The 11,344-nt window shown below is 41.7% G+C and overlaps 1 protein-coding gene across 1 annotated transcript; it reads right to left on the bottom strand.

The window, feature by feature from the left end:
- Nucleotides 1-636: 636 nt before the first annotated feature.
- On the bottom strand, nt 637-2,810 carry LOC148024306 (putative xyloglucan endotransglucosylase/hydrolase protein 28). Its single transcript, XM_087693931.1, has 4 exons — nt 2,406-2,810; nt 2,022-2,122; nt 1,707-1,915; nt 637-1,564 (listed from the first exon to the last, which is right to left on the bottom strand). The coding sequence occupies exons 1-4, from the start codon at nt 2,665-2,667 to the stop codon at nt 1,063-1,065; spliced, it is 1,074 nt and encodes a 357-aa protein (XP_087550057.1). The 5' UTR covers nt 2,668-2,810; the 3' UTR covers nt 637-1,062.
- Between the last annotated feature and the right edge of the window lie 8,534 nt (nt 2,811-11,344).

Raw genomic sequence — 11,344 nt, 5'->3', positions numbered from 1 at the left:
GGAATGTAAATAACTTTTTGCTATCTCTTCCCTTTGTCCTATTATATAGGAGATTCCCTCTCTCATCATGACCTTTGATATGTCTCATGCTAGTCTTTTCTTCTTGCAAAGATCATGGAAGATATAATTAAAGGCCTCTCTTTATATTCCTCTTAGATCCTAACCTTGCTTAGTATCATCTTATGTGACTAAAGAGAATCTTTAGTAAACTTGAACTAAACTATCAAGTCATAATGATTGCAACAATAAGATTACAAGATTTTCCTATGTAAACAATCAATTGTCCCAAACACGTCTTAAAATTTTAGTACATTTTAGCCCAAAATTTTTGGGACCCAAAAGTTTTGAAGTGTTTTAATGGTTTTGGAAGGAGACATCATTATAGAATGTTGGAAATTCCTCTATATGTAGTAGTGAGTATTCCAACAACCTAGATCACACAATTTTGGACACCACAAGCCACAATACCATGCTTATCCATACACATCTAAGTACCTAATGCATGTAAATATGGCAAAAATTTATTAAAGTGCAATTAACGGCTATGCGGACACAATAGGTAGGATATCACTCTATAAAGCATCATAATAGCACTAGTGATATTGGAATCAACCCTTCAATTTGAAAAGATAAATGTCTTGTGAGTGCATTCCTTGCTTGTATATTAGAATATCCAAACATGTAATAATCCAAATTTTGTAATCTAAATTAAAGGAAGTTAACACTTGAAGATCAATTTATCCTCTAGTCCAATCCTTTTGTACATGGATGCTAAACAAATATGTCACATTTTCCCTCTGTTTAGATATAATAGGGAAGAGAAATCTCAATTGTAGTACAATCATACATCATTTTTTCCCTCTATTGATACATCTCGAGTGTGATATATGGTTATATGTCTTCTTTATTATTTTTGTTTGGGGATGGTCAAGGGTTTTATGTAAGCGATGAGTTCTTTGAGCTTAAATTGTCATGAATAGATTTGTGATTTGGTATAATCTATAGTAAATCATGTAAATATGAGGTGTTAGAAGTGATACTTCAATTCCTATAGATTGTGAATCATCCTCTACGGGATGGATGTGTAGTGTGAACAACCCTTCTTCTCTTTTGCCTTCTCATGGCACTATTGGTAGCTTCTGGTTGTGCTATGCACTCAGGAAGCGGAACCTCATACCTCGATCTATCTTCACAATATGTGTAGTATAAGTGTTTGCTTCTTACCCATCGAAGTGCAACTTGTTGTTGTGTGGTGAGGGAGAACAAGTCGATAGCATTGATAGGATTGCTTATAGCACCTAAGGTCTCCACCTTAGCATTGCACATATCAAACTCCTGATTTTCCGATGTTATAGGGTTGGCTTCACATCCTTCCAATTTGAGATTCTTGAAAGTGGCCACAAATGGGGCATATTTGTAATCAACTGGGTATTTGCCACCATCAGTGGCCCATTGAGACCCATCCCAGATAGTGGCATATAGAGCCATGGGCTTGGATGGGTAATCGCCACCCAATTCCGAGGATTTGACCATCTCCCTGATTGGTATGTTATCCACCATGAATCTGTGCAAGAATAAAGCACAAGATAATCATGAAATGAGGCATCGACTCACAAGCATTCATTGCATTCATTTAGAAAGCTTGCAAGCCGAACCCTGTACGAGCAATTAGAAAACAAATGACTGAAGGATAGCAGTGTTCTTACACGATATGCTTGGGGTTCCATAGGATGGTGTAGGTGTGATAGTCTGTCGTGGGGTCAAACCAAAAGTTGAACCTCTCCTCGCGGCCCCTTTCAACGCTGCCGTTGCCATAGATGTTGGTCTGCATCCTCCATGGCTTCCCCTTCACATTCCCCAAGAACTCGAAGTCCAGCTCGTCGTGATTATCAGCGTAGTCCCCTCCGTTAGACAACTGCACGATTCATTTCGACTACAACTATCGTTAACCTCAAGTATGCCGACCATCCAACGGCTCTTGATATTTTAATGTTCATCCGAATTGCTGTAACAACACTCACGTAGAAAGCCAGCACTATCCCAGCAGTGTGGTTGGAAGGGAATTTTATAGACGCACTGCACAATCCATACATATAATTATCGAGGGATATAAACCCTGAACCTGCGATCGCATTACGAGCAGGGTAAAGCAATCAGTTGGATTAGTTACAGGGCGCTGCGTGTATTGCTAGATATGTATCAATAGAGACACAATAATTGAACGTGCCGAAAAAATCAGATTACATTCCATTGAAGTTTTCAGAAAAATAAACGGAATTGAGCTGATTGAGATGGAAGTAACAGTGATTGCAGAACTGCTGATATACTTGATTGAATGATTGCAGAACTGCTGATTTACTTGATGGAATGATTGATTATCAGGGGATAGAATAACAGTATGGTACCGGTGTGTCTGTCGAGTTTGAGCTGGATGGAGCTTCCATCTGCAGCTATGGCGGGGTCTCCCCAGAGGACAGAGTAGGCTTCCTCGAAGTCGAGGGCCTCATAACGAGAGGAGATGTCTTCGAGGTGCGGGAATGGCGAGCTGTTCTTGCAAAGTACAAGGTGAGAGTTGTTACAGGTTTGCAGGAGTAGGGTTAGCAATATAGGAATGAATATTAACAAGGGGTAGGGAAAAGGCAGCGGAAATGTACGCAGATTGGACATACTGCAGCGCAGAGAGAGAGAGAGAGAGAGAGAGAGTGCGTGTGTGTGTGTTGCGGGGGTGCGCGCGCCCGCGTGTAACGAGAGAGTTAGAGAGAGAGTGTGAGCTCTGGGAGTGGGGGGGAGGCTGTCAGAATTTTTAAAAGGCCCGTTGTCTCTGAGCCCCCCCCTTTATAGATTGCCGCATGCACGATCGAATGGCTGATATTTGCCCCATCGCATCACAAGCGCGTCGCATCCGCCGTCCAATTCCATGGTAGGCCCGCTACGCCTCGGCCCTCCGATCGCATGCATCTTGGCAGACCAACGAACGTACTCCCAACCGTTCGATACCTACAACGTCACATGGATCCAGCCGTCCGATCACATGAGAATCGCACGGCTCAGAATGTCACGTGGAGCTTTAAAAAAATAAAGCTTCTTAAGTTCTTCTTCCCTGCGCCCCCCCCCCCTCTCGTCGTTGAGGCCGCGACCGTCCGATCGAGGCCTTATCCGACAGTTCAAGGAATCAGATAAAAGCTCTCGAAAGCTTTTTGGGTATTGATCGTTTTCTGATTTAATGGTGACAACAACGTGCGAACCACATGGCAACTGATTTAGGCTCGCATCGGCTGATTTGGCTGCGTCTGGGTGGGCCACGTCAGCAGGGAAGGAGACGTAGGTTCAACACGCTGGACAGCTCAAGCCTCATTCAGCTACACAGACACACCCACACCCACACCCACACCCACACCCACAAAGCGAAGAGACCTGTCCGTCACATGCGAGGATAACCTTTGTCGATGAGAAAAGAAGGAATGCGCTCACGCGATAAGACTGAACAACGGCTAGCTGTTGTAGTTTTCGAAGGATGCTGCTTAGCAAGAGAGAGAGAGAGAGAGAGAGAGAGAGGCATCTCATGTAGTGGGTCAAAGCTGAGAAGGAAGGCCTTGTCAGAAACATAGAGGACACATACCATTCATTCATTCATTGGCTCAAAGCTTATAAGGGGGCTTTATTAAGGCCACACCTTAGCAAAGAATTGTAGACACCTCCATATACCCTCGCTTGGTTGGTAGTGGAGATGCCTTTTGCCTCCTCCTTTCTATCATTGGCCTTGTCTTTTGTTTTGTTGGAGTCCCCATGATGATTCTAGGCCAGCTGCATGCACCTTGCTTGTAGAAAAGGACTTGTGACCATCTCATGGTGGGGCTCGAGTGTTTTTCTCCCAAGTAGGATTAGATGCCTTTATTTCGGGTTTCACCCAATATGTAATGCTTGCTTTTACACCATCTACCCAAACAAGCCATTTGAGCTTTGGTAGAAGATTGACATTGACTTGCCAAATAAGTCTACGTCCGTCTAACAGATTAAAAGTGCTCGTGAGTTTGCAAGATGTTAGCAAGCATGATTCAAAGCCCATGAATGAAGAGGTCATCATTAAGGTGTGTGAGGAAACTAGCTAACTCAAATATGTGAGCATAAAATTTAAGGAAAACCATGTGAAGTTGTTCTCATAATTGGTTCTCTATACCTAATGGCTAAATGTGTTGGCCATTGAATTGATAGGTCAATATAATTGTTTTAAGCTTATTAATAATGTAGCCCCATGGTCCTATTTGGTCTTTTAATTGCAACATGTGTGCACATTGCGTGCGCACGTATACACACACACACACACTCTCTCTCTCTCTCTCTCTCTCTCTCTCTCTCTCTCTCTCTCTCTCCCACAACGGTTCCAATCATTAGGATAGTACCTTAAATTCTGGAGAGAGAAAAAAGATCTAGTAACCTACTATTGGATGCTCCACATACTTGGATATAGTCAAATAACACATCTAGATACAAGTCATTTGAACATAATGTATTTGTCTAAATGTTGCTTTGTAAGAGACATTCATAAATCATTGTTTCTCCCACAAAAGTTTTGTAGATAGAGCACTTACTTTCTTGTGAAAGATGTGCATGGGAAACATTGAATTAAGTTTGGATTGCGATGAGAGAAGGGACTTAAAAAAGATGTTGCACACCTAAGTGTTTCCATGCATTTGAGTGGTATACAAATGAGATGAACTTGGATATTTTCTTTCTAGTGTTGACATAATCTATAACTAGGTGTTTATGTGCGCTCATCTCCAAGGAAAAAAGTGCACACATATACTCACTCACACACAGATTCTCTCTAGAACGTGGTTGTAATGTACTTGAGGTGTTCCTCTAGCGTTGGAGTACTCATTGTTCTTTGACATTATCCTAAGAATGATACAAAATAGCAACCCAGCCTTCTGTAACCTTTCACAACAAGTGTATAGCAATATACCAAGCAACCTTTTTCGTTGAGATTGCTCAACAGTACATGTAATCTACAATCTGTTTACAGATAAAACTTGTGTTTGCTTTATGAAAATACATTAAAACTTACAAACTTGAAATATGTAACATGTGAACCCATTTTCGATCGACATAGTTGAAATCATAGTATGCCCTGAAACTGTTGTCCGCAACCTTGTGGCTCTAAAACGAGGCCCAAAATGGCATCAAATGGCCAAAAAAGCAACGATAATACCCTAAAGGGATTTTTTGCAGAATATATAGTGCTTTGTTCATACATCAAATCTCACAACAATCTAAGATTTTTGCTCCGCCTTGTTTTCGGTGCCTCCACATGCACTATTCAAGAGAAAGAGTGGAAGAATGGGAGAGCTTCTTACCCATTGCTTGCTTGCTCGAATCCTTGCTTCTTCTCCTTTACTTCAGCTATCAAGACTAGCCTCTCTTAGTGGCATCACTTTGATATCATGTCAAGAATCGCGTGGTGGGGGGATTTACTTGAGCTATTGCGCCAAACACACACCATATACACAAGAGGAAGCTCACTCAAGAACATAAGAAGAGTGATAGAGGCCAAAACGTTTTCTTGCTAGGTTATTCTTGTTCTTTTACATACAATACAATATACAAAAAATATAGATAAGATACAATATAAAAGAACGCGGCCTACTAAGTCCAATAGTGTATAACTAACTATACTAATTGACTAGTGTTATAACTATGGGAGTTGTAGATATGTGCAATAAACTAAATATAATATGTGATAAGCCAGTAGCCATGTATAACTAACTATACTAATTGACTAGTTCTATAACTATGGGAGTTGTAGATATGTGCAATAAACTAAACATAATAAGTGATAAGCCAGTAGCCATGTGTGGATCATAATGACCACCGATAGGCGAAGTATAGATGTGTGAACCCATCTAGCCGGATAGTCCATTTATCAGTATCTACACATGTTGAGCTTTCCATCTAAACATAAAACCTATTAAGAGAATGAGTTCCACACTTCCTTGTGAACAATGAATTCTCATAGTTGAGGTCCCAATATGTATATGAATATATTTCTTTGTATCGTTTTCAACCATAGGCAATGCTAATAGACTTTCAAACTTAGAAAAGTCCTCCATACAAAAGTTTTTGCAAAAATTTCGCAAATGATCAAGATCCCAAGCGGCATTGAAAATATCCTTTTACACTTGCATAATAAGATAACTCCATCGCATTTTGAAGAAGAAATTCCAAGTCTAGCCTTTTTGAGGGAGTTACCTTTTTCATTGAACTCTCAACGGTGACTTACCTTTTCCTGGAGATTTCTTAGGCATTCCCACACTTGGTATTGAGCATGGAGAAGAAGAAGAATGAGTTTTAGGAGCCAAAGTCGTTGGAGCACAAATCACTTGACCCTTTGTAGATAGCCTTCTTCTTTTTCTCATCTCTATTTGCACATTTGGGGAATGTTGAATGCTTATGGAATTTGATATTTTGAGAGTGAAATAGATGCAAACCAGATATCCCTCCTCGCTTCATATCTTGAGAGCAGACGTATCGCAATATTGATAAGAAGGTATGGCACAAAAAGGCAAATCCCCACTAGAACAAGGTCCCTCCTCACTTCGTATGTTAAAAGAAAGAGAAATGGCAAGTAGGAGATATGATACGAAATAGGAAAGAGGGCTCAAGAGTGACATTCAAAGGGAAGGGAAAATAAGAAGAAAAATCAAGAAAAAATGTGTACGAGGACAAACAGCCCATGCATTTTTATACATCATCGGGCCAACTTGACACATGGCAGGCGGAGAAGGTCATGTGCTGAGAAGCAAGACTACATGGTTGACACATGGATGGCCGTTAAAAAACCTAGCCAAAGACATGATGTCATGTGTTGTGAAATACACTGCCTATATAAGAGAAGGCTTGGCTTACATGGACCATTTTTGCTCCCATCATGCAATGGCACCAATGACAGTTTTAGGTTCCCCTTCCTCCTAGAGATCACATCGTATCTTGTGCCCTATGCTTCTTGTTTCACAATACAACGCGCATATGCTTTTTTGTGCTTACTCACAAGTTCCTCTTCACAACGTATCTTTGGCTAGTCTTCCTTTTGCTAGTTGGTCTTTCTTGCTTTGTTAAGCTAGTTGGTCTTCCTTGTGAGCCCGTTTGACTCCAATCGTACTGTATCTTTGGCTTGTTTATCTTTGTCCACCTTCCATAATATGACACAACTAGTAGTATTTGGGACATCTTATTTGATGACAGTCACGTTGTATCTTCATCTCACAAGATACAAAGTGAGTATCTCTTTTCCTGGGTGGAGCATGGGTGTCCCGTTGATATCACACCATATCTTCCCTGCCTGGGGTACCAGATCAGTCATCCGATCACTTTCTATGTTTTCATTTTTTGTTAGGCCAATGACAAGGAAAAAGTAGACAGTAAAGGAAAGTGTATATAGATAAGAAGAAAAATGGAGATGTCTTCAAGGCTAGGCCATCACATGTTCTAGAGGTTATTGCCCCTAAGATCACTCTTACATCTAGTTTTGTTCAGTCTCTAGCTACACACTCAAAGCAATCTAGTGCAAACACTGTGTCTTCTCCTATTGCTCAAGGCCATGTCACAACACCTCCTTTGATCGATGATCAACATTTCAAGCTTGGTGGATAGTCCTGTCCTCCAACTAGTAGGTTCCAACCTCTCCTAGGACACCTAATTAACCAGTTGATCAAGCTGGACTCTCTTATGTTCTAGTTGGTGAGCTTTCCAAGCTAACAAGGAGAAAGAGGAGATTCATGTTCTTTTATATGTAGAAGTATTTTAGTGAGATAAGGGAGACCTAGAGAACTATACAACATATAATTCGGAAAACAACATTTATTAGAGTTGACAATGATATTTTTGAAAAATTGTCAAGAGTGTCCACCATTGTAACAAGCGGGATACACACCGAACTAGGGGTTAGACACCCAGTCACATTGACTGGGGTATATAAGGTGTAAGAGTCCCAAATTAGGGCAACCAGTTATTATTAAGAACATACTCTTCACCTTCGTCTCCAGCTTCGATGGCTTCCTCCTTCCATTTCTTCTCTTCTAATCTTCCTTTCTCTTCTTCTTGCTCTCTTTCTCTCTCTTCAACTCTTCTCCTCTCTCCTCTCAGCTTCATTCATTACAAGTGGCATTAGAGCTTCAAGCTTTGATCCTTTTCTTCTTTCCCCTTTCTTCCTTTTCAAATCCCAAAAACCACCCTAGTTACTCAGCTTACAGGTACATGTATAGCAAGAAGGACTGTAGTTAAGGACTATAGTTAACCTCAGCTTTTTGTAGCAAACATGAGCCATGGTTGGAGAGTCATACATATCTAGAGGTAAAATGGTTAAAATAGCAAGTCGTCACTTCTATTCATGCAAATTTTAGGGATCCCAGGCCAAGTTTGGAGTTCCAAGAGTTGGAAGAGGGCAAAAATCCGAGTTACTTTTTGCCTCATCCCTCCTCTCTCCTTCCTGCAAGCTGCCATGGCCAACCAACACCCCTGCTAAAGGCAGTAGGTAGCATCCTGCAATTTGCGGCTCAAATTGTGCTGCTACCCCTAGCCTCCTCCTACCTCCTGCTCCTACTCCTGGCCTTCCCCCTGGCACTCTTGGCCTCTTATGGCAAGGGTTGAACACTCTTCACAACAAGATTTGACCCCCTTCCCCTCCGACATTGAACCCCTAATTGAATCCCCTACTATACACTGGCTGTGGACAACCATTATTGCTCAGTCCAAGCTCTTGATCTAGCCCACAACCTCTAGAGCTCAGCCCTCAGGAGATCTTTCAATCCCCTTTTGCCCTTCCCTACCCGAATTCAAGACATGGAGCTTAGCATGCATGGGAGCTTTGTGGGTAGCCATGAAAGCTTCAATTGAGGCTTTCCTTCTTTGAAGCTCAAGCTCGGGAATAAGCATGGGAGCCATCATCATCATTGGGAGCATTTGAATGCTGAAGTCTTCTTCCATGGGAATGCCCCAACCGATCGGGCTTGATTGATGGACCAAATGGGCATCATGATGAGCTATGCTTCAACGGTCTCCCCAAGCATTAGAGAGGTATGCCAATTTGATCTTAATCTCTCAAATTTAGCCACTTGCTAAGCTTAATCCCTTGTTGGAGAGATTAAAGATTGCATAGGCTTAGTAGATCAATCCCCTTTGCATACATGCATCATATCTAGTCCTGAAAATTCCTTGTATTGGTTGATATTAACCCCTATTTTTCCTTGTGACTTTGAATAAGCCTCAAAGTGAATAATAGCCATTGTAAATTGGGTAAGTAGCAGCAGCAGTGAGTCATTGGTCTGCCAAGGTAACCCCTACCCCAACCCTTGTTCATTCATTGCATCTCATGAAAAGGCCCAATGTCTTCTTTCCAATGCATCTCATGTTGATTGCTTAATAAAAATGTATGCCATATATACTCCAGTTGAGGATAAAGGCCGATGCCAGGCGAGGTGGTAAGACAAAAGAGAGGTGACCCTCCCTTACCACTTAAGACCCTGAAGGGATGCACAACCTAGCATGGGGGGAACTTTGCCCACCTTGTAGTGATCCGGATCCTAATACTTGTATGCAGGTGCAGGTACTTCCCCATGATCTCCACTTTCCCTGATGCAATGATCCCCCTTGTATACCTCCTCAATGCTAATGGTACCCATATATGACACTTGAAGTGCATGTAGTTAGAAGAGATGTATGGTAGTGAATTTACTTATGCAGTGATGGCAGAGAAGATGGGTATGCAATGATGCTTGGGATAATGTTCAATATGCTTAGGATGCTATTTATGTTGTTGATCAAGCCTCTCTAACTATGCTCCATCCATATAAGGCTTTTGCAAGTAAGAGTTAGGTAGTGTTTTTTGTCACAGTCATGCAAATTTTTTTGTTTTGAATCTGGAAGTGAACCCTATCTCAAAGGTGGCTTTGTCCTCTCTGGTTTGAATCAAAAACCTTCCAAATCAAAGCTACAATTTGAAAGTTATGCCCATTTTTGTTCACTAGGATCATTGTGGACAGGGTGCAGACTAGGCATAGTAATTCCATTGCAAAAAAATTTGATCATTTTCTATCACAAAGGTTAATAGCTCATCTCAAAGAGCACTTTGTTCCCTCTTACCTAAGCCAAAAATCTCATCAATAGGAGTTTCCTACAAAAAGTTACGTCCCATTTACTGACAGCAAGTCATGTGGATTGCATCCAGATGACTGGCCAGAAAGGCAAAAGAAAGGCCCAAGAGGAACTCTAGAGGGAGATTAGAGACTCCCAAACCTCCATGAATGAGGAACTGAGTTGTACAGAGAAAAGGCCAGAAACAGACCCATACACCGTGCTCAATCACGCCCTATGTCAGCATGAGCTTCGTCGTCACATGGAATGGCATAATGACATGGTCACCAACCACCAGCAAATGATGTCCAAGTTTGATGAAGCCATTGAACACATGGCCCTCTCAAACTCGAGGACTTAACATTCCTTGGAGTAGCTCACTACTCTTGTTGCTCAATTAGCTACCACTTCATCCGAAGAGAAGGTTAATGACTCTAGGCATGAGTCTAGACATCCTCCACATCAAGAGCCATTGCATGGTCCACAAGGTATACTTGGTGCTAAGGGAATCCCCCCTTCTACCTACAAGATTGGTGAACCCTCTCATGCACAAGATGAGCCCCTGTTGAATTCCCCTGTCAACCATGTAGCTAACATCCCATCGAGGCCTTCCCCCACCCTTTGTCGAAATTCCCCCACTCTCACCAGGAGACCCCATGCACCCTATATGAATCTGCTCCATCATGGACAATATGGTACCAATGTCTAGCATGGCAATTATGGATAGCCTGGCTATAATGGACAACATGGGATAAATGCACCACATGGGATGTATGGACAACAAGGCGTGTATGGCCACCATGGGATATATGGGTAGCACAGGTTTCATGGGCAGCATGGCCCTAATGATCTGCATGACAAGATCATCCTAACAAAGTACAATGGGCAATCCCCCTCACCCTCTAACTTAGAGGAATGGACATCCAAGTTGGAGTCCTACTTTAATATCTACCCTCGCACTGATCATCAGAAAATACTTTTTTCTTCTCTCCACTTGGAAGGATTTTCTCACACATGGTGGCATACATCAATTGAGAGAATCATAAGTTCATTGACTAGGAAGGATTTAAAATGCATATGATCCAAGTTTTTGTGTCTTCTATGGAAAAAGAGCGGCTTGTAAGATGATGGTACACTCTTGACCAACGTAATCTCACTATACGTGAGTACACAAATCAGTTCATAAATTTGACAATGTACGTGGAGAGCACTAGTGATT

Source organism: Lygodium microphyllum, chromosome 15 (genome assembly GCF_053477565.2).
Source record: "Lygodium microphyllum isolate KBCC chromosome 15, Lygodium_microphyllum_v1.1.10, whole genome shotgun sequence".
In the NCBI taxonomy this organism is placed as follows: Eukaryota; Viridiplantae; Streptophyta; class Polypodiopsida; order Schizaeales; family Lygodiaceae; genus Lygodium; species Lygodium microphyllum.
This window is presented reverse-complemented; position numbering and strand designations above follow the sequence as displayed.